Source organism: Pleurodeles waltl, chromosome 1_2 (assembly GCF_031143425.1).
Source record: "Pleurodeles waltl isolate 20211129_DDA chromosome 1_2, aPleWal1.hap1.20221129, whole genome shotgun sequence".
In the NCBI taxonomy this organism is placed as follows: domain Eukaryota; kingdom Metazoa; phylum Chordata; class Amphibia; order Caudata; family Salamandridae; genus Pleurodeles; species Pleurodeles waltl.
The window spans coordinates 330,886,906-330,911,741 of NC_090437.1; the positions used below are offsets into that span (position 1 = coordinate 330,886,906).

General features: G+C 43.2%; 1 protein-coding gene across 1 annotated transcript in view; it reads right to left on the bottom strand.

Moving 5' to 3' along the window:
• Positions 1-24,836, bottom strand: part of FOCAD (focadhesin) — a 1,081,710-nt gene that overhangs the window by 698,131 nt on the left and 358,743 nt on the right. Inside the window, exon 13 of the mRNA XM_069239095.1 lies at positions 9,919-10,020. Within this exon, the coding sequence (XP_069095196.1) occupies positions 9,919-10,020 (102 nt within the window). The remainder of the gene's footprint in view (positions 1-9,918; positions 10,021-24,836) is intronic.

The following is a 24,836-nucleotide window of genomic DNA, read 5'->3' on the forward strand; positions in this document are numbered from 1 at the left end:
GAGATACTACCTTTGGGAAGAATTTTTGGTCGGTGTGAAGAACTACTTTATCCTTGTGTATTTGGAAAAAGGGTTCTTGGAGGGTTAAAGCCTGGAGTACACTTGCATGCCTGAGTGAAGTGACAGCAGCTAGAAATGACACCTTCCAAGACAAAAAATTGAAAAGGGCATGAATGTAAAGGCTCAAATGGTGGAACCATGAGTCTAATGGGTACAATATTTAAATTACAAGAAGGTGCTGGAGGTATCCTTGGCAGAATTACTCTTTTGATTCCTTCCATGAAAACTTGAATGACTGGATTCTTGATAAGAGAAGCATGCTGTCTGTTTTGAAGGTAGGAAGCTGTGGCTGCTAAATGTAATCTTACGGAAGTATACCCTGAGTTTGTTCTTTGCAAATGAAGGTAAGAAAGCATACTCTGTACTGAGACTTTGAAAGGCTCCCATTGTTTGGACAGACAATAGCACATAAAAGGTTTCCATTTTGCTGCATAGCATGCCCTAGTAGTGGGTTTAAGCACCTCCTTAAGAATGTGCATGCATTCCTGAGGCAGATTAAGGTATCTGAACTCTATGACCTCAGGAGCCACATCGCAAGATTTAATTCCCTGAGTATTGGGTGCCCGATTTGTCAATGATTCTGAGTGAGAAGGTCCGGGTTGAGGGGAACTATTGACAGTTCTAAAAGAGTGGTGAACCATGGTTGTCTGGCTCTTGCGGGGACCACCAATATCAACATAAGGCCAGAGCTTTTGAACCAGAAATGAAAGCAGAGTGAGAGGTGGAAAAGCGTAGAAAAATATCCCTGACCAGTCCACCTATAGAGCATTGCCCTTGGACTGAGGGTAAGGGAATCTGGAGGCGAAGTATGGACACTTTGCGTATTCTTTTGTTGCAAACAGGTCTATGTCTGGGAACCCCCACTTTTGAAAGTAGGGAAACAGGACTTGTGGGTGGAGTTCCCACTCATGAACATGTTGCCGCATCCTACTGAGGAGTTCGGCAAAGTTGTTGTGTACCCCTGAGAGATGTTCCGCTATTAAGTGGAAATTGTGGTAAATGGCCCAACAGCAGATTGTCTGCGAGAGGCGAGGCAGCTGTAGAAAATATGTCCCCTCGTTTCTGCACATAATACATGGCTGCCATGTTGTCTGTGTGGATCAGGACAACTTTGTTGATCAGGTGAGATGAGAACAGTGAGACGTTCCAGGCAACTGATGAGCATACTGAAATGTTTTGGGATTCCAGAGACCAAGGACTGTAAGATCTTTAAGGTGAGCACCCCACCCTGTCTGTGAGGCATCTGTTGTCAGAATGATCTGAGGGACAGGGTCTAGGAAAGGCTGCTTCTTTAACAGGTTGTTTTTGTTCCACCACTGCAGAGAGCTATGTGTGCAGCTGTCTACCAATACTAGATCTTCCAAACGACCTTGTGATTGAGATCGTTGGGAATGTGGCATTATGACAATGCTAAAAGCCATCATGCCAAGAAATCTCATGAAACAATTAACTGTGACTTAATGACAGACACAGAGGGGTGGGAGAAAAGGTTGTTTGAGGGCCTATTGGACAAAGATACGTTGCCACAGCTCCTGATGAAGGGGGGGGGGGGTAGAAGCCCGTACCCGATACCGCACCTGGTGAAAGTAAGGGCCAAGTTATGAGAACAGGTGGCCCGTGAGGTAATTCGACAAGCCCCCTTTGACACAGAATTGTTTTTATGGGATCTGGTGCCGTTTCCTACCATCAATGACTGTATGTCAATGAGCGCTGGAGTGATGGAGGTTGCCTCTAAGCTGGGGGATCTTTGCCTGGGAGATCGTTTAACATTTCAGGAAGCACAGGAGATCTCTGAAGTAGGGTCGGGCCAGTTCCTGCACTACTCCAAAATGGAGTGTGTGGTGTGGGAGGTCTGGAGTGACTTTCCAAACGCCACACGAGCATCAGAGGTTTTGGGAGGGCTCATAAGATGGGGGGAGGGGCGGCACTTAATTTTGCTGTTTAGTAAGGCGCTTAATACAGACGGGCAGACTGTAGCATGTGTAGCACATGGAGCATGGGAAATAGAACTAGGGGAACCGCTTTCAGATGTGGAATGGGGGCAGGCCCTAGAACTGATCCACACCATATCATGTAACATGTTTAAACTCCTACATATTAATTACCTACATCGCACCTATGTGACACCACTTATGCTGAACAAGATAGGTCCTTCTATGGGGGCCAAATGTCAGCGATGCTGAAAAGAAGGGGCCACATTCTTAAATCTGGAGTTGGCATGTGGCGAAGTTCAGTCTTTCTGGAGAGAGGTTATCCACAAAATAACGACTGCCACAGAGTTAATATTCACACCATCTCCAATGGCCTCCCTGCTCGGAGTGATACCCAAACCTAAGGGGAGGACGATACCTTATAAACTGGCCCAGCTCGCCCTCCTGCTGTCTAAGAGGAGGGTGGCCATCAACTGGATGGGAAACAGGAAGCCGCAATTGGCACACTGACTGAAAGACTTGATGGAATGGAGGTGGCAGAGGAACAGCATTTGTTGCTGGTGCGCACAGATGACGGTGCAGCAGCTGAGGTCTTGGCTTGGGGTCTGCTACTGGAATGATTCATTGGTGGGGACGACTCTAGCTCAGAGTCTCTTGCAGACGGGGAGGGGTGACAACTGAACAAAATGTTATTTGGATCATATTTGTGATGACCAAATTAGTAAGGGACTCCTACAGCCTACTAGGTTGTAATGGCAATTTGGTTTATGGTACTACTGTGCAATAATTGGTAAAGTGGCATGCTGCAGAAGTCCATACTTACGTGACTGTTGTAACTTACTCCTAGGAGCTCAGGACTCTCCCCCCCCACCCTCAATATGCAACAGACAATTAAGTTGTGGCACTGTACAGCTGTTATGATTTGTAATCAATGTATCTTCCAAATTTACAAGTGGGAAGTTTGAAAATAAAGTTTATAAAACAAAACAAAAACAATGTAGTTGATGCCCACACGCACTACCAGCAACAAGAGCAGTCACTATACCTTGTGACTCTAAAGACATTTCATCCAAAAAAAAAAAAAACACCTTGCAACCTTCCAGATCCAATAATAGAAGATGGAAGTATGCGGAGCATGGGTATCTACAGCCACGCATACCATCAAACAATCCATTTCTAACGATTGCTTTATGGGATTTGGACAAAAACACATTAGAACCAATCTATATAAAGCTAAGCACCAACCTTGAGTTTGGCACCAGCTGAAAGGAAATGTTTAGGATAAAGATACGAGTGTTTCGGTATATGCCCCAATCAGAAATGCTCATGATGTTTACCTATTGAACAACTCGACACTCTGCCCTTCCACAGTTCAAGTTACTTCTATGGTACAATATGCTTGCCCCCATTACCACTCACTGGATATTGATGCATGTGTATTAAAAAAATACAAATAACTAAAATATTGCAAAGTAAGATCCATGCCCAAGAAATCCACAGTTCACTTGTGGCTTAATCGTCTGTGGAAAATGTGTAAATCACCTGAGATGACAGACATTAGGTGGGCCGGTAATGGGGTTGCTAAGCGATAAAGAGGTGGTGAAGGAGAATGGATAGTGAGAGGATAGTGGATAGTTTAAGTAGAGGGTGCATGGATTAGGAGCACAGAAGTAAAAATGTTTGTATTCTTACTTCTACTGTCTACCATTATCTCCAGCTTGCTCACGGTGCTAGAACACAATTCAGTATTCACCTGATCATATTGAAAAAGACAGCTTTGTCTAAATGAAAATTACCACTGTGTGCAGAGATGTTTAGGAAGCTTCACTAGAGACTGCCCTAATTGGAAAATGCTTCTGTAAAGCCACAGATGCCATGTTAGCCATGGTGCAATGACCATGAATTTCTCCTGGAGAGGAAGCCTAATATTTAAGCGACTACCGTTTTCACAATATGCTATCATGAGAGAGTGAGAGGTAATAAACAGTGACTATAAGAAATAACAGACCAAACAGGTGTTATCACCAAATGCCCATCGTACAACAAGAATACATCACTTGATTTTGTGGGAGACAGATGGGAAATGGGAACAAGAGACCATCTGTGGACACTGTATTGTTATTTTGTGGCACATCATGTGATAACAGCGGCTGAAATCTGATGAATGACAAATCGCAGAATGGGGTGGAAGGCATCATTACACTAGAAATTCCCCTGTGGGTGGTAATCAGAGATGTTCAGTAAGCTGCAAAACTTTGAGGGTTCTCAAAATTGGGTGACATTTGGGAACTGCAGGGACTTACATTTTTCAAAGAACTAGCAAAGGAACATGAACTGCTCAGCTCACAACATGATATCTTAGAATGAAGCATACACTTCAAAACACTCCCTACACACGCAGGAAATGAAAGAGGAGTTCCTACTGGGATGTAGGGATGTCACTCTTGGCTGCATAAACAGAGTATCCCTTGTGCAAAGAACTCTAGTTAACAACAAGCAAGGGGGAAACACACCTGAAAGATGAAGAAGAATATTAATTCAAATGAAACTGGATTGGACATAAAATCCACAGATCTATAACAAATAAAAGTAGGGGGAAACTAGATTAAAATACTATATGTGCAAAGAGCTATGGAAAGAGGTGCATTATTACAAAATTACTAGTGAACAGAAAATAGGTAACCCTTGAAAACATTTATCTTCCTAACAACACCTCATCACCAGATAGTCACTTATTTACTCAAGAAATGTTTAAGGAAATAACATGCACTGTAGGTCACTGCAACCTTTTGTCAGACCCCTTGCTTGATAAAAGTGAAAGACCCACACGGAATGGAAGGGATACCACAACGTTAGCAGAGCCTCAAAGCATACTTGCAATAGGTGGATACTTGGAGGTGGTCAATTTGACTGCATGAGATTACACTTTCTATTGTGCCTAACACCATTTATTCTCCAGAAATAGCTATTTTCTACTTGATAATCCAACAACTAAAAATCCAGCCACGTCACTGTAGAGGACATTTTAATTTCTGACCATGCACCAAGGGACTTTGCAGTGGATGTTTAGGTGGAAACAACAGGAAACAGATGAAGGAGGTTGGGAACAATGCTTGTGAGAAGTAAAGATCTAATCCTATTAATAAATGAAGTGTTGGAAAATGTTTGGAGAGGACATATTGGGTCTGTTAAAGATGTAAATAATGCTGTGAAGAATATTTATCAAAGTAGTGGCATTTAACAAAAAAATCTAGACACTTAGAAAAGGGGGAACTAGGCAAGGCACACAGAATGAGAATATGAATTGAGATTGCATCCAAAAGATAATACCTGCAGGCAGGAAGTCAGATTTTTGCTACAAAATGAACTTTTTTAACAAGAAAGCAGAAAGAACTATCTCGAGCAATCTAACAATCCTTCTGAGAGCAGGCAAAAAGGTGGGTAAACTCTAAGGTATAGGCAGAAGAAAATGGACCATAGCAAATGCATAAATGGAAGTAAAGGTAAATTAGGGAAAATATATAATAATAAAATCAGAGTCAATTAAACTTTCACATTATTTATGATGATGTGTATTGAAAGCACCAAGCTGATTCCCCAAAGACAATGCAGTTTTTAAACTCACTTCCAATACTTAAGCTTTCACAGGATGCTAAAGTATGTTCTGTGTGCCCAAGACATAAATCAAACCATATCCTCACTAACAGATGGTAAAATACTGGGACTAGATGATTTCACCATTCAGCCCAATGAAACCTTCAAACGGAACCTGACACCCATCTTAATGGAAACATACAACACTAATATTGCTTTCAAATGTTTTCCACAGGGCTTTAAAATGTCCACTTCCATATTTATTCCAAATTAAGGTATAGATTTACTATATTACAAGAATTATAGACCACTCTCATCAAGCAATGTTTATGATACGAGTTTCCCTAAAATAAGGGCAAAGTATAAAAAAATATTGTTAATAAAAACCAATGTGGATTTATTATTAAAAGTTACATAAGAAATCATATTCTGCAATGTATTATCTTATGCTGCTCCAGAGAGATGGAAACATAAGTATTTCTAAGCATACACTATAAAAAAATCCTTTTATAGCATAGAACGAGTCATTCTTTAGAAAAAACTACAGATTATGACCTTTAAAGACAACTTTAGAAATTAAAGATCCTCTCTTTGCCAATGCAGCATGGCTATAATTTCAACAAATAAAAACCTTTGGTATGCTTTCAACATATTAAGTGAATTGTGAAAAATGTAGTGCTTCTCCATTATCAAGAACCACTTTTAGAGATCATGTGAAAAGATTTGGATTATTTTACAACGAAGATAGTATTAAATATGTTGAATCACAATGATATAACAAAAAATAGTTGATCTTAATTTAGACTCTCTCATTGAACAATCAAAAAAGGATTTCAACAGAAAAGGTGAACCTAGAAATGTGGTATTTGAGCGATTTAGTTGTTAACTGCCCACCCTTAAGGTATAAACAAATAGAAATGTTTTTTTAACATTCTTTTGTAATCATGGTCACAAGGTGAATATTTCACTAAGACCTACAGATTTCTACATCTGAGGGAAAACTGGGGTTCCCATTTTGGAAAACTATCACTGTGCTTTCATACTACCACAGTTTAAGGCATCTATTAATAACAAGTTATTACAAAGCCCTCACTTGACAGATAAATAAATGCAATATGGAAATAAGCAAAACATTAGGTTCAGTGCACCTAAAACTAAGTAGGCCAAGGAAACGTGACTAATTCTTCAAATCCTTCAGGATGTCTGGAAAAGAGGCTGGCTAGAAAAGTGTACATATGCCTGAATATCTGTTGGCTTGTTACTTTAAGGGGTACTCACATATACAAAGGCATAACTGTGCAACAGAAGATTTGGAAAATAGTCAACATCTACATTCAACAAATATGGGTATATTCAACAACAGGCAGCATCAACAGCTACCTTTGACAAATGTGGACTGCCCACATGACTCTCCCGCCCCCCAGGAATCAATCGCTCAAAGACAATAGTTTGGAAAAGAACAGACCTTTTGTGAGAAATCATTTGAAATTTCCACTTCAAGGGGAGGCTAGCCTGCCTCCGTGGTACTATCCCTCATTGTCGTCAAAGCAAGGAAAAACATGCCCTGCAGCAAAGGACTCTGGAAGGAAGGAGACCTACCTTTTAGTGCAAGAGGTATTGGTAAGAACTCTAGAAATGAAGGTTTGCTCGATCCTGCAGAGCAAAGCAAAGGCATACCAGAGATGGACTTGGTCTCATGGTGCAACCATCTCAGGTGTGTAGAAAGATATAGTCCCAAAGATGCAGTTGACTGCCAGGTATGAAACACCATCACCCTCAATCTAACATGATTCAGGTGAATACTCCTTTAAGGAAATATGGAATTGTAACCCAGTGCTTTCAACACACAAGGAGTTACTAAATGTATTTGTTTGGCTTAAGTCAGTAGCCTCCAAACATGAGTGGAATGGTCACTAGATGGATGTCCTCACTACACCTTCATGTCAATTACATGTTGAAGGCATTTAGTGCACAAATATCAAGAACATCTGAGCTTTTCCATGTTGATGCATTAAGTATGGATTTATGCTTCTCTACACTTAGACATCTTAGCCATGCATAGAATTTGAAGCTTCACTATAGATTGATTGTGGTTTAAAGTAGGGATGGGTAGGGTGTTATAAGTAAAGATGAAGAGAACAAAGAGAAAAGCATGGAAAGAGGGCCTAACTCACACACTGACACCAAAGCTAGAGAGAGTGAAACAAGAAAGAAATATCTGGGGTACAGAGAGCTCGATGAAGGTCCTAGTACAATAATTTTATTTGCCTTACAACTTGGGGCTTGTAATAGGATTAGGGCTCATAGCAGAATCCTTCAACAGGGTGCTAAGGAACAGGTTCTGGCACTGAAGAATCCCAAGGTTGGGTGGGTGAGTCTACAAGAGCTCCAATCCTGACCTTAGACTGCTGAATTCCCAACTACAGCTGTTACCTGCTTTGGCTGTGGACATCATGCAAGCACATTAGTGAAATAGCAGAGAATAGAAGAGAACAGAACTCTGCTTGTTCCAGTTCAGATTTTATTGACAATTCAAAACAGGACCAATTTGTTGCCAATGTTAAGGTCTACAGCTATAAAAAAACAACTTATCTTAACTCAAGACATTTTACCAGCAAGACTCTTGCAGTTATATTTCACTTTGATGAGGAGGTGCCTTTCTCCATCCATGGCATACTCTAAGATAGCCACTCTCTTCAGGAACTCTACATCGTGATTTGGTAGTGCGCACTTGCCTTCTAGCAGGGGCTCATTGAGCTGGCATATTATGTTGCTAGATGTAGATATTAGAGAGGTCACAAAGACTTTGGTAGAGGTGTGGGAGGCCCCAGCCAGGCAAATGATGTGTCTTTCTGTCATTCTCCTACAGAGGTCCAGAAGCAGTCAAGATGACACTGACAGCCATGGTAGTGGTACCATGAGAGCTTAATCAGTGAACTGGTGTAGCCATAACCAGAGAGTCATAAGAGCACCAAATGTTGAATAGAGCTTAACACCAACAATGTCAAAGATTTTGAGCCTTAGCAGTGGTGGCCATGAATCGCAGAAGTGGTTGCAGGAGGCTGCGGACCAGAGTTGTGGGGACTTGTACTTGGGTGGACCTCTGCCCTTCACAATGATACTGGGCAACTGAAGAGACAGCCACATCATCCTGAGAGGCTCTGTTGGCTTTAGCCAACGGAAAATTGCTAGATAGGTAATTTTAAGTTTTAAGTTGTATTTAAGGTCCTGGGCCAGCATGGTGCAAATGCGTATAAACAGAAGACGAAGGGGCTAGGGCAGAATCCTTTTTAAACTACACTTGACGCTACTGATAGAAAACATGAGGAGCGCAGGCTTTGTGTACTCTCCAGAAGAAAAAGAAGTGAGTAAGAGAGAAAAATTGCTCATGTGACTGATAAATAACATGCAATCAAAAATCAATGAGAAGACCAAGATTATCCAATCTTGTCATTATAAAAGAGGAATTGAGAAAGGAATTGCTTGGAGTGATATCAGTAGAACAGTCGCTGCAGATGTCTGAGGGACTGATGCAGGACTTTCAGAGTTTCACAGTGCAGGCCACTATGGATATGGAGTCACAGCTGGAAACACTTGAGAATGCTTGGTGAAGTGACTGTGTCCAAACTATTAAACTGCAGGGAGCATCAAGATGTAGAGAGCTTGATGAAGTACTGCCAACTACACTGAATGGCACCATGGGGTACTGGGAGGCTCTGACTCAGTAGCAATAAAAAAAGGTTTACTTTGCCTACTAATTCATCAGTTGATAGAAACATGCAGGCAGCTGATGTAAATGTTGAAATAGCTGTGGGACAGGAAAAGCAGAGTTTACTTGTTCCCCAACTTCAGCCCGGCAATGATGCACTGTAAGCGGGTACTATTAGAGAAGTGTAAGGAGCAACGAGCTTTGGAGATTTCTACATCTGTCAGTTATCCAGTAAAACCTACAATCACACACAAAGCCATGTTGTTCGTTTTTATGCAGGAGGAGATCCACTGGTCTTATTTGGGAGAGGCAAAGAAAATGCACAATGGGTCAAATGCCTGATGTGTAATTAGCAACAGAAATAGCTGGCACATTCTTTTGTAGGAATCTGTTGCAAGGACACTGAAAATCACATATGTCACCTTGCTTGGTGTATAAGTGACCAACATGTGACAACCTAAGATGAAATAACCTGAAAAGGAAACATTGGATGGCATTAGGTAGAACCATGGTGAGAACCTCCATTCTTCTGGCTTTGCCTAATAACAAAAACTTTGGAAGCCCCATGTTTCACTTCTATATCAGAAGAAGAATCAGTTTTAAAAAAAAAACTTAATGTCTCACCTGTTTCTCCCACAAAGAAGTGAGCAGACGTAATGAGATCCCTCGAAGCTTTGGCGTGTTCCCCAATACTTGTATTACACGTAAAATCTGGGCTACACAAACCTGTAAGAAAAATAACATGTGTAGAACACATTTTAATTGAACAACATTTATCAAGTACTAATAATCATGGAGAACAAGTTAATGAATTCATGTGTATATGTTTAATCAGCTACTTGCTGTTAAAAATGTTTTTTGTCCTGATATACACGTTGAACAAAGACCCACCCTAAATGCCCAACAAGACCAGTGTGTACATATTTAGAAAAGAAAAAGGTCTTGTGCATCTCTTTCACTGGGAAAACCGTGTCCTTGAGTTCAACAATAACAAAGTTAGATCAAAACTTTTATGATCCAACCAATGATGTAAACAAGATTCATCAGCAGCTTCAATTTTCTTTCTTGTGTGTGCATTCATTATATTAACATAGATGCAAGACAGAACAAATGTGACACTGGTGCAGAGAACGCAGTGTGTGGGGAAGGTGCATTACATACAATGTGAACATTACAACATTGTACTATGTCCCTTGTTTTCTAACAATGATAATCTAATAGAACCTGTTAAACAATTCAGAGATATTCCTTTAGTAAGACAATCACATGAAGCCAAGGGATTTTTGTAAATGTTTCGACAATCAGGACCAGTTATCTGGCTAACTATGGAATCTATGAAATAAGAAATAAAAAGGGATTTACGCGTCTACAAAGATCTTGTGATTGTAAGTAATTCTTACTTCATTTAATGTACACTCACCAATCTATTGAGACAGAACTGTAGCCTTCACAGAATCAATCAGTATGGTGTTGGAGCCTACAAAAAGGGTAGTACAATTCGATGTATATGCAAAAAGATCACAGCAATTCTCTTTTAGCTGAACTAACCAACTCCAAACCACCACCAAAGTTGCTCTGCAGTAAGCTCTAAACATCTGTGATGTGAAGTCCAACATGAATCAATCATGATACTGGTCTGTATTAAGTGGCCCAGTGACTGTCAAAACATGGATACAAAAAAGAGAACCTCATATCACAAGTATATAAAAATCATGCATCATCTCACCCCCATAAAGGGCACAGAGATAACATTAGGGACCAAGCAGTGGAAGAGTGAGCTTGTCTATGAGTAGTTTTAAGAACATCAACAATGCAAAGGCTTATCATTGTGTATAACGCACAGCTTTCAGTGTAGATGGGCATGAGAACTCATCAAATAGCTAAAAGAAAGGGTAGTCTAATTCAGTGAGGCAAGGGCATGGCACAGGTAGGGCAATAATGTCCGATGTGCAAGATTACTTACTTGAAAAGAAAACGGACTCATGGACTGCCTTTCCTGCTCCATCTCCACAAGTGAAGGTGAGCAGGAGGCATCATGGTAAATAAAACTGCAGTCCGTCAATATACTATAACGTAACTGATCAATTGCTATCTTGGAGGTAAATAGAGGTCAAGGTACATGGATCTAGAATGTACATCAAAATATGGAATGCATAATTCGATTCATGCACACAAATTGACGAGTATGGTTACTGGTCACCTTCATTCTGCTACCCGACTATCCACAGGGTCTTAATGCCTCATCTTATACTATCCTGTCAGCCATGATCATGCAATCCACTGAGGGCTAATAAAAAAGGGCCATGCAGTCTAAGCGCTTAAAATATATATAAATATTTTAAATACTGATCTAATTTCATTAATTTATCTTAAATTCATATTTGGAAGGGGCGCGGGGGGATTATTCTAAACTGCTGCCTCTATTGATTGCTATGGAAGTGTGCTGCAGTACCAGTGGCTGGCCGTGTGTGGTGCTTTAGTTGGTCAAAGGCAGGGCTGGAGTTGGTTTACGCTGGTTTTAGAAGTGTACTATGTGAATTGCAATTATCTTATTCTTTTCTTGGTGTCCTAGTGTTTGTTATCCTACCGTCAGAGGACTGAAAAAGCCCACAATTGAGGATTCTTCATTTTTTCACAACTGATAGTGGTCCAACCTCCAGTGTTTTATGGATCCACCCTATCTCACAATTTGGGATCATTGTTGTTCACTAATGACTGAGTGATTAAGCCAGCACTTCACTGTCGGGAGCAGTCCTCTTATGTTTGTTTTTTAATTGCAGTTTTATGTAGCACAAACTTTGGTGTGAACTTGACAATAAAGGCAGGGCACAAGTAAGGGGTACATACGAGTGGACGGTGTCCACCCATTATTTCCACAGGGTGGGAGCCGTCCACAATGCCAAGAAGTTTGGCCCAGTTATAAAATCCTGAACTGCAACAACGTGCAGGAAGGGGTCTTTCCAATTATAAATTCCAGCTGGCCCATAACAAAGGCCGAATTTAAGGGGCCATCAAGCCTCCTTTTGTTGGACTATCCTTGGCTGGAAGCTATTTGAAACCTTACACCTAGATGCAGATGCAGTGGAGGGGAAACAAAGGCCCACAGGTTAGCACTTTGCACATACTTAAGAAAGGCATGCTTTTGATTTTGTTCAGTCCCCATTTATGAGAGATATGCATGTACTGTAAGAATGTCAAATGTGTTGGTCTATTCCAGTATCTACACAAATTAACAATTTCAATATCATTTTTTATTTCTGTTTTAGCACTATTCATCAAAATGCAAGGTGTCAGAGAGCCATACATCACACATACTCATTTGACAACAAATCATGTAAGTTTGTACATCAATGTTCACGATATGTTACATAAGAGAGTGAGGGTTACAAGGCATAGGAGTCACATGTCGCCCTTCACAGCTCACTGTGCTATTTTAGAAAGATTTTTTTGAACAGCAAGTAACAAAAGTATCTCTGTGTTAAAATCAGTAACTCACTAACCTATCTACATAAAATAAAAAATCTATCATGTGCATGTTACATGATGTGCTTTCCAGGAGACACATTAGTACTCTATGATAACTTTGAGTCAAAATGGGCACTAGACAAAACACAGATCTTTCCAGCAAATGCCTCTACCACCAAAGTTATTTACCATTATTAAGGTGTAAATATTCTAGGATGGACAGAGTAGCCAAATTGGCAAATCATGACCAATTGATGCAAAGCACCATACTTACTCAGTGTTCTCAAGAATTATCTTTTTTCTTTTTACCAGGATCACTATGGTCTTTTTTAAACAAGAACTTGCTTTTGTGGATTGCTGGATGCAAGGGGCTGTTGGTGACCCAGGCTGAGGTGGACTATTTCCCCCAGCCACCCTCAGTGGTGGAGAGGCAGAGCCCTGATTCACTCGGTATTTAGCACTTGGTAATTCCCACAGCACAGGCTTGCTTTTGTAGATCGCTGGTCGCAAGGGGCTATGGCAACCCAGGCTGGGGTGAGACTACACCCACTCCACCAACCCTCTGTGTTGGAGAGGCGGAACCCTGATTTGTACACTATTTAGCACTTGGTGACTCCCATGGCACAGGCTTGCTTTTGTGGATTGCTGGACGTGAGGGGCTGTTGGCAACCCAGGCTGGGGTGGGACTACGTCCCCCAGCCACACACTGTGTTGGAGAGGCAGGGCCCTGATTCGCACGCTATTTAGCACTTGGTGACTCCCATAGCACAGTACGTGCCCAGGTGAAGCCTGCCCGTCTATGGCCGTCTTCGTTCGGATGAGGCTGGGCTGGGCCACAAGTCTTGGCCCTTGCTTTTGATTCATCTTTAAGGTACTGTTGAGAGTATTGTGTAGAGATAGAGGCTTAACCACCACGAACTTATTAGCTAGCCTTTCTGTTTGGTCAACTTGATTGCTTTGTAGTGGGTGCAGTATGGGAAATAAGAAGGTGATTGGGAATGCTTTTGCCCACGTAACCCCAGTCCCCCCAGTGATACCAACTACTATAGACCATATGCTAGAATTTGCTCTGGGTGTTATAAATACTGAAATTGCCCTAGCCTAGAGTAGACTTTCACTGAACCTTGGACAGGGGTCTGGGGTTGGGGCCGAATGCATTTTGCCTTTTAAGGATTCAGTGGTTGGGCCTAGGCCGGCTCTCTCCAGTGGCTCTATTTCTACTGTATCTTTCCCCGCAAATGGGTCCTCTTTGCCAAAAGGTAGCCAGCCCCTCATTGTCAGTTGGGTATGATTTATCCCCAGTTCCCCTCAAGAGAGTTAAACGTGGGAATCAGGCAAAGAACTATTGTGACAAAAAAGCAACCCAACAGGATTCTGAACGGCTGACTATGGATACAGAGACTTCTCTCTCCTCTCTCATACGACTGTGCCACCAATTAAGGAGGAACTTGTTGTGGGGGCTTGGCCTGCAGCCGATGAAGCTGCACACTTAGTGCGGAGCTCCGGGGCCCAGCTGCAATACTAGCGTTTCCAAGCCCCTTAAGAATACGGCAAAACACAATCCAGCAAGCGGAAACCCGCCCGACAAACCCGACGAAAAAGCCAAGACGCAAGGAAAAAGGGCTGCAGAGAAAATAGCACGAACCCTCGCCGACCACGAGGAATCAAGATGGCGGCCGCCTCCAGGCCTCAGATCGGCTGGACCCCGGATTTATGGGAAAGGAGCTGAGAGCCTGCCTAGAACGGGGGAACCGGCCCGCGCCCCTGGACCGTCCCGGCGACACCCCTGCTCTTCCGCAGAGTTTGGGGAAGAGGCGAGACCGTATGGAGGAGGCTGGAAGAGGACGCGCCGGCGCGGCTCACCCGGGACTGGGCCCCAGACTGTCGGGGGAACTGGAGCGTGAGCAGACCCCACCAGGCGGCCTGACACTAAGGGAGCACCTTACTCCCACATCGTGCAAGGTACGGAGTCGAGGGCCCGGAAGAAGGGGGGAGCCACAACCGAAAGAGCGTGAGAAGCAAGGCTGGCGCCCCCGATCCCAGCACCATTACGATGAGGGTCCCCTGAGCTGCAACCCAAAAGAACTCTAGAAGGGGAAACTACAAGCCAACTACCCTGGAGATGTGGGCGGCAGGTGTGAGCGGATCCTGCCAGGTGGCCTGATGACACTAAGGGAGCCCCATACTCCCACATCGTGCAAGGTACGGAGGCGAGGGCACAGAAGAAGGGGGTAGCCACAACAGAGAGAGCGCGAGAAGCAAGGCTTGCGCACCCGATCCCAGCACCATTACGATGAGGGCCCCCTGAGCCGCAACCCAAAAGAACTCTAGATGGGGAAACTACAAACCAACTACCCTGAAGGTGTGGGCGTCAGGAGTAACACAAGTCTGGCCCCATATTAAGCGCCATGCATGTCTACAGACACACTGGATAACGTCACGAAAGGGGGGGAACCCAGATGACATTCACGGGCCCCCACGACTGCGGGAACAAGTAACGGGGGAGCACTCTACATTCGATCCCACAATGCCTAGAGGCGCTGTACACTACGCTTGGGTATGGCAAGTGCTGGAGGAGTAAAGTGCTGAATGCAACTATAAAGAACTAGTTCTCCCACCGCTGCTATTTAACCAAGAGTCTCAGAAGTAGCTAGAAAGACTGACATCATAGTTGGTGTACTAAGCCCGGGCCATTACTGGCCGAGACCACCTACGCTAGTGAACAAGCACCTGCCCTTGAGGATGGGCAAGCCCAAAAGACGAGAGGGGCAAGGCCCGGAGAACCCCTCCGGCACCCAGATTTCAGATCAGTCCCATAAAACAAACTCTCAGGACAGCACGACCCAACAGGAAACAACCCTCGAAACTGAGCTTCTGGCCATCAGAGAATCTAGAGAAGCACTTGAACAGAAAATAGACAACCTGTCGGTCGACCTCTCCCTGCTACGCGACGACCACCGCAGACTCACAGAAAGAGTGGGAACAAATGAAAAGGTGCTTGAGCTCGTCGCCTCGACTTAGAAATCAGCTACCAAAGAAATCCTGGACATTACCTCTCGTATAAAGGCCCTAGAAACAAGAGCAGAAGACGCTGAAAACCGCGCCCGCAGGAGTAACTTAAGATTAATTGGCATTCCAGAAGGAGCAGAAACGGCGGCAGCAAGCATGGAATCCTTCTTAGAAAACTGGATCAAAGTCACAATTCCTCCTGAAGGTTTATCCTCGTTTTTTGCCATAGAAAGAGCTCATAGGGTACCCGGAAGACCTCCTCCCCCTGGAGCAAGAGCTCGCCCAATAGTGGCAAAACTCCTGCATTTTAAGGACAGAGATTACATTCTGGCACAATCATGCTTGAAAGGCGAAATCATGTTAGATAACTAGCGGGTTATGCTCTTTCCGGACTTCACCAAAAGCACACAGGTACAGAAGGCCTCTTTCAATAACCCCAAACATATCCTCCGCGAAAATGGAATCAAATATGCCATGCTTTTCCCGGCCAAACTTAGAGTGGAATATGAAGGGAAGTCCCATTTTTTAACCTCCCCACAAGTAGTCGAGGAATGGCTTGAAGCCAAGAACATCTTAACTCCGGGCCCCCGAGGAGAGACGCATAATACAACTTCCAGGAAGCGCAGCAGACCCTCCAAACGAAACAAAGAGATTGCTCTCCCGAGATACCAGGCACTTCAAGAAATGCGTGAAGCAGTGGATGCAGCTGCAGCACTGAGCGGAGACTTCTTCCTCCCATCACAAAACTCTGGTCACACCTCAGATCGCGACTAGAGCTGTGGGGGATCATCGATCTCATCGCGCAACACCCTCACCAGCCTACCAAAAGTGACTCCGAGATCCTCAGAAGAAATTATCTGATCCTCCACCGTCAGAACTGGCATTAAAAGAAAGATGTGGCGAACCAACCGGTATGATCTAGCTAACTAGAAGTTGATGGCCTGGTGGACCCACACTAGGTACGACTTGTGTAATAGCTTATTGGGCAGCTTAATTTAACCACGCTGGGCCCCGGAACCGGCCTTGAGTGTAGGCTCTAGGTCACTGGCACGCCACCCACCTATAGGACTTTCAGACAAGTTAAAATGGTTTGGACGGGGAAAGTTCCGATCACCGGTCCTGGGGAGTGGGAGTTGGGAATTGAATCTTTCAAGTTAATACAGGGAGTTAGTTATGCACTTATCACTAATGTAGCTGACAGTTCAAGCAATAAAACGCGCCCCACCACAAGCTAAGTAACCAAAATAGGGACCACAACATATAAAATAATAACCTGGAACATAATAGACCTTAACAATATATCCAAACGATATAAAGTGTACAATCATTTAAAACGCAGGGGAATCGGCATAGCATTATTACAAGAGACCCACCTGGTGGAACAGGAAGTTAACGCCCTTAAGAAACGATGGAGAGGCCAAATAATTGCCACTAAATATTCAGCATTGCAAGGGGAGTTCTGATCTGGATTCAACCAGGGGTGCCCTTTCAGGTCCTACACAAGACTATAGACAAAGATGGTAGATTCGTAGTAGTATCCGGGAGACTAGAGGGAAGAGAAATAACACTAAGTGGGATATACGCACCCAATCAGGAACAGGGGAAATTCCTTGATAAATTGTCACTGGAAATAGGCACTCACTTGACGGGCCCTAGCTTGATTGGAGGAGATTTTAACTGCATAGCCAATATTGACCTGGACAGATCGCACCCTCCCCTCACACACTCCCCAACACTAAAAACCGCCAAATCATTCGCAGACTGGCAGAAACACTGGCAACTAAGAGATAGCTGGAGACAGCTCAATCCAAAAAAATCTGGACTATTCGTATTACTCTGCGGTACATGATCTGCATGTGAGGCTGGACACTTTTCTAGCTTCCCCTGAAATTCAAAATGAAGTAGTTTCTATCGAATATCTGAGCCGTACAATCTCTGATCATAACCCCCTGTTGTTGTCGCTGTCTTGGGAAAGAGTAAGAGCGACAATCCCAACATGGCACCTGAGAGCAGAAATGCTCGAAGACGAGGCACTTAAACACTTTTTACATACAACCATAGTAGAGTTTTTTTAAACAAAACACGCAGACAGCATCCTCCAGATCCATTGAATGGGAAGCATTCAAGACAGTCGTGAGGGGCACCTGTATTAGCGAGAACATAGGGGTCCAGAAATCAATGGAAAATGAGCTGCGTAGATTGGAGGACTCCCTCAGGGACCTCGAGTGTAGACGCCCCACACAACCTGAGCTGGCGCCCCTGATGAAAGACACCCAAAAAAAAATTGCGGAGGTGAATATTAGATTATCGCGACATGATTATAAACACTATCTAGTCAAACAACATTCAGCGGGGGATAAAAAAGAGGCCTTACTGGCATGGCTGGCTAGCCCACCCAAACAACAAACTATCATAGTGGAAATTGAAGACACCCCAGGCACCAATGTTTATAGTCAAAAAGAAATTAATACAAGCTTTGTTAACTACTATTCAACATTATATGCACCCCCCCAAAACACTAAAACACGAACTAATCTCCAACTACAAGATCTGGAAGATCTCGCCCTCCCCAAACTTGGGGAGGAGGAGAACGCCTTAGCAGCCCCAATTACAATTGCAGAAATCAAAACAGCGATCCAAGGCATGGCCAAGGGCAAAGTCCCTGGATCCGAGGGACTCCCACTCGAGTTCTACCTCCTATACCAGGACCTGTTAGCCCCACACCTCAGCGCAGTATACACGGAAGCATGGAACAGTAATGAACTGCCCCAATCTACTAATGAAGCCATCATGATCCCTTTATTAAACCCTGACAGGCCTCCATCCGATGTCCGCTCCTATCGCCCATTGTCCATGCTTAATATAGACTATAAAATATTGAGCCGGATACTGGCGAACAGACTTTTACCACATATGCCATCATTAATCCACCAGGATCAGTCCGGTTTCATCCCACAACGCAGCACTGCACCAAATATTAGGCGTCTGGTGTCGGTTCTCCGCTCCATACCCCCGGAAATGTCGCAGTCAGCGATCATCTCAATAGATATAGAGAAGGTATTCGACTGCCTGCGATGGGACTACCTGGAACAGGTCATGCTGAAATTGGGAATGGGAGAGGGATTTACACGTTGGACTAAACTATTGTACTCAAATCCAACTGCTAGAGTGAAAACAGGTAGCACTATATCTGACTCCTTCTCGACAGGTAGGGGAACTAGACAGGGCTGCCCACTATCCCCTCTCCTTTTCGCAGTGGCAGTAGAGCCCCTGGCACAAATGGCCAGAACTGGCCGACACTACAAAGGCATACCTATTAATAACTGGACACACTACATCGCCCTTTATGCTGACAACATGGTGCTCTTCCTTCGAAGTTTGGAAGAAGACCTACCCGGAGTAATAACCATGCTAGAGAGCTATGGAGGGGCTTCCAGACTCCGAATTAATTGGAGGAAGTCCACCATATTCCCCGCACATAGAAGTACAACCGAACCGAATGAAACAAGACGCTTGCCTTGGTCACATGCTACATTCAAATACCTAGGGGTAAACATATACCACACCAAGGAGGACCTCCTAGAAGGTAATATTCATAGAGCACTTAGCGGAGTTATGTCTAGCATGCGATTCTGGGAGACACTGCCACCGGCGGTAACCGGCAGGACCGCCCTACTCAAAATGATAGTGCTGCCCAGAATGCTACACTACTTCGCTACTATCCCACTGGTAATACCAAAAGTAGTATTTAGAAGTATGGCATCTCTGTTCGAGAGCTTTATATGGGGATCGGGTAGACATAGAATTGCACCAAATTTACTGCAGAGAACCACTGCCGAGGGTGGACTGGCGGCCCCAAACCTAGAAATTTATTACTGGGCAGGACAACTACAATAACTAGCAAAACTTATCAGCGAACCTCCAGGAGCGAAGGAGCTACGGATCCCTCTGAACTGCTCACCCAAAAAAGTATTAGGGATAATAATAAACCCCAGGAAGCAAAAACCGCAACTGCCCATAGAGTGGAAAGCAATTCGACACTGCTGGGAACAATTCCTAAGACACACCAATACAAAGGCTCCCTACACCCCAGAAGCACCCTTGGACTGCCTGGCAGTTACTATGGGGGACCAAATGCTTAAAGGCCTCAATAAGCTTGGGGAACATAACATCACAAAACTAGGCGACATATATGACAATGGGAGACTCAGCACTTATTCGGAGCTTCAAGCCCCTTTCAATCTCCCAACTGGACTATTCCTCACATATAGCGCGATCACCAGAACTGCACAAAAAACCTGGGGGACAGCAGCCCTCGAACCCCCAATACACAGCGGCTGTAACATCCTTTGCACAACTGGGGAGAAGAAAGGAGTGATTTCAGAAATATACAAATCTCTACAAAGCAGCACATGCACACCCCTAAGCAAACTTAGAAATAAGTGGCAAATTGAATTAAACACACCCATTGAAGATGCACAGTGGGCAAAGATCACCTCTCATATTTATTCGGTATCAAGAAACGGCAGATTCAAACTAATTAATTTATATATTTACCATAGGGCCTATCTAACCCCGCAAATGATAAATGAAATATATACCACAAATGAAGCAAGATGTCCTAGATGTGCCGAAATAGCGGCAGGTCTGGTGCACATATTGTGGAGTTGCCCGCAACTCAGTACATACTGGACAAAGATCTTTCGGAGAATCTCCGCCTGCACTGACAGGACGATTTCCATGTTCCCGATGGTGGCATTATTGGGAGACTTTCCGCGCCCTGCAGCTCACAAAATAACAAATAAGTTTGTTGAGCTAGCTCTCGTCCTGGCCAAAAGAGAAATCACCTCACACTGGAAAGACCCAGTGGGCCCGCAGATTAAAAACTGGCAGGAAGCAACAGAAAAATGGGCAGAAACTGAGGGAATAGTACTACTAAGAGAAGCGCTCCAGGGACGGAGACCCAGAGATAGCGCAACACAATGGGATGCATTACTGGAGTGCCTGAAAACCCTGAACTACCCAACCCCTGAAAATGCCATGTTGGCCTCAGTTGCTGAATCAGAAACCGCTCCCACACCGACCATATAAAACTTTGGACGCGTACACTGCAAGGAACAGCCCATCAATAACTGTCAGCGTTTTAACTCAATATGTTGATTAAGTGCAATATGGGGGGAGGGGGGGGTAATTGCTAAAATTGGGGAATATACTGTTTAAGGATAAAAAACAATAAAAGATATTTAACCCACCCTACCGCATATTTTGGGTGCCTTCTTGTTGCTTTTCCCTCATATTCAATGCTTTCTCCTTGCTTTCCCCTCCTTTTTGAGTGCCTTCTAATTGTTTTCACTGCTTTCTTCTTGCTTTTGCCTCTGTTATTTTGTTTGTCTTCTCCTTGCTTTTCCCTTGTCCTCACTGCTTTATTGCTTTTCCAACTGTTTTTTTTAATACCTTCTCCTTGCGTTTACCTCGTTTTTACTGCTTTTTCCGTCGTCATTGATAATATCACTGAAACATTTGCAGTAAAATTATTGATCTGCAATCTGTGCACGGTGGGGCACGAGTTATAGTTACACCTTGGGGCACAAGTTATAGTTACTTGAAATAATTGTAACAGCTGAATATCTACAGTTTGGTGGGTCCCTGTAACCTTTGTTTTTTTGGGGGGAGATATATATACATATATGGAAAATTTTACTTACCCAGTAGACATCTGTTTGTGGCATGTGGTGCTGTAGATTCACATGCTATGCATAGACTGTAAAGCAGTCACCTCCTGAAAATAAGCGGTGGCTAGCCTGTAGGAGTTGGAGTAGTTTGAAATAGTGTTCTAAGCACTGCCTGTCCAACATTTGTTTGTTGGCGAGATAATACATCCTCACAGTAGTGTTTAGTAAATGTGTGAGGTGTAGACCATGTGGCTGCTTTACATATGTCTGCCATTGGTATATTCCCTAAGAATGCCTTCTTTTTTCCTAGTGGAATTAGCTTTGGGAGTTACTGGTAACTGCCTTTTAACTTTAAGATAGCAGGTTTGCATACATTTCACTATCCATCGTGCAACATTTGTGAGTTTGTTGAAATAACACAAAAAGTTGCTTGAATTTTCTGAAATCTTTTATTCTGTCTATATAGTACATGAGAGCTCTTTTAACATAAAGGGTGTGAAGAACTCTTTCAGCAACTGAATCTGGTTGTGGAAAGAAGACTGGCAATTCTACCGACTGATTCACATGAAAGGGTGAAACTACCTTTGGTAGGAATTTTGGGTTTGTTCTAAAAACTATTTTGTTTTTGTGAATTTGAAAGAAAGGTTACTCTAAAGTGAATGCTTGAATTTCACTAACTGTCCATAAAGAAGTGATTGCTACAAAAAAAGCAACGTTCCATGATAAAACTGAAGAGGGCAAGGATGCATGGGTTGAAAAGGTGGCCCCATAAGTCTGGTGAGTTCAATGTTAGGATTCCACACAGGGGCTGGTGGAGCTCTAGGTGGAATAACCCTCTTAAGACCCTCCAAAAAGCTTTTATAACAGGAATCCTAAACAGGGAAATATGTTGTCTGCTTTGGAGGTAAGCAGATATTGCTGTTAAATGGACTGTAATAGAAGAATATGCAAGGTTTGCTTTTTGTAAGTGCAGCAAATATCAAACAATATCCTTTACTGATGCTTTAAGTGGGTCAATGTTTTTATCCTGATCACAGTAGACAAACCGCTTCCATTTAGCTGCATAACATAGTCTAGTTGTGGGTTTGCGTGCTTCCTTTAGAATATCCATACATTCTGATAGAAGCTGTAAGTAGCCAAACTCTATGTCTTCAGGAACCAAATTGCCAGGTTGAGTATGCTGGGATTTGGATGTCTGATTTGACCTCTCCTTTGAGTCAACAGGTCAGGACTGTTTGGTAGTTTGTGATGTGGTGCTAGATAGGTCCAGTAGTGTTGTGTACCAATGTTGACGTGCCCACATAGGAGCTATGAGTATCATGGTGAGTGAGGTTTGTTTAATCTTTTTGATCATAAATGTAATTAGTGGGAGAGGTGGAATAGCGTAAGCGAATATCCCTGACCAATTCATCCATTGAGCATTGCCTTTGGATTGAGGGTGTGGGTAACTCGATGTGAAGCGTTGGCATTTTGCGTTTTCTTTTGTGGTGAAAAGGTCTGTTTTTGGTGTTCCCCACATTTGGAAGTATTGTTGAATCACCTGTGGGTGAATCTCCCATTTGTGTACTTGTTGTTGCATCCTGCTTAAGAGGCCCTCTATATTGAGTATGTTGTTGACAAACTTGGAAGTGTACTGGCTTTTATAAGCCAGTCGTCGAGATATGGGAAGACAATGTATGTGTTGTCTCCTGACGAATGCTGGAAACACTGCTAAGCATTTGGTGAACACCCTTGGTGCTGTTGTTACCCTGAATGGTAGCACTTTGAACTGGTAATGCTTTCCTGCTACAACAAATCTTAGATACTTTCAATGATTTGGGTGTATGGGAATGTGGAAATAAGCATCTTTGAGGTCTAATGCTGTCATGTAATCCTGTTTTTGTAATAGGTGAATGACGTCCTGTAGAGTGACCACATGGAAGTGTTCTGACAATATATAAGGACTATGGGGTCTGAGATCTAGGATTGATCTGAGAGTACCATCTTTCTTTGGTATGAGGAAGTATAGTGAATATACTCTGGATCCTTGTTGTTTCTATTGCCCCTTTGAGCAGCAGTAATTGTACCTTTTGTTTTAACAGAGTGAGGTGCTCTTGAGTAAGTCTGTGTAAATGAGGAGGAATGTTGGTGGCGTGGAAATTAGTTCTAGACAGTAACCATGTTGGATAATTCACAGAACCCAGTGATCTGTAGTGATGTGCCATTGTAGATAATTTTACCAGTCTTCCTCCCACAGGAAATGTGTGCTCTGTGGGAATGGTGAGAAAGTCACTGTTTATTTGATTGAGAGGAACCTCTGGAAGTGGATGGTTTACCTCTTACTCTATTGTTGGATCCTCTATAGGAGCCTGTAAACGTTCCTTTTGTGTAGAATTGTGAGGTTTGCTTTTGTTGGGAAGTTACTGTTTCTGAGGTTGATGGTTTGAACCCCCCTCCAAACTGTGGCCTACAAAAAGTACCTCTACTGGGTGTGGTATCTAACACACCCATTGCTTTGGCTATTCCAGACCATTTTTTATTTTTTTCTATGGTTGTTTCAACCTCTGGGCCAAAAAGATGTTGCTTGTCAAAGGGCATATTTAACACAGCCTGTTGTATTTCAGGTTTGAATCCTGAACATCGTAACCAGGCATATCTTCTAATAAACACACTGGTGTTGATTGTTCTGGCTGCTGTATCAGCTGCATCCATAGCGGATCTAATAGCATATTAGATATTGCTTGCCCTTCAGGTACTATCTGTTGTCTCTACTTTTGGTGTTCTGCAAGAGTTCTTACATCTAATCCCAGTGGGCCCTACCATACCTAGCCGAAAGAGCCTGTGAGCTGGCTATCATCCAATGATTTACAGTTTGTGAAGCTGCTTTTTTCCCTGCTGCATCTATTTTCTTACTTTCCTTGTCTGGAGGAGGAGCATCTCCTGTGGACTGACTGTTGGCCCTTTTTCTTGCTGCGCTAACTACAATTGAGCCAGGTGGTAATTGAGTTTTTATAAATACTGTGTCTGAGGGTGCAAGTTTATATTTTTTATCCACTCTAGGAGTGATAATTCTGGCTTTTAAGGGTTCCTGGAAAAAATCAGAAGCATGTCTGAGCATTCCTGGAAGCACTGGAAGACATTGATATTGTTTATGTGTAGACGCTAGTGGTTTAAAAAGGAAATCTTGTTCTATCTGATCTGTATACATCTGCACATTATGATTGGCAGCAGCTCTGGCTACTACTTGATTGTATGTTTAGTGTCTTCTGGTGATGAAGGTCTAGCAGGATATAAGTCTGGATCATTTGGCAGAATGGGATCAGGATCATATGTATCCCATGGATCTTTGTTCTGCTTGTCATCACTAAAGTCATCCCTGTGTGGTGATAGTGAAGATGTGTGTGGTGACAACTGTGC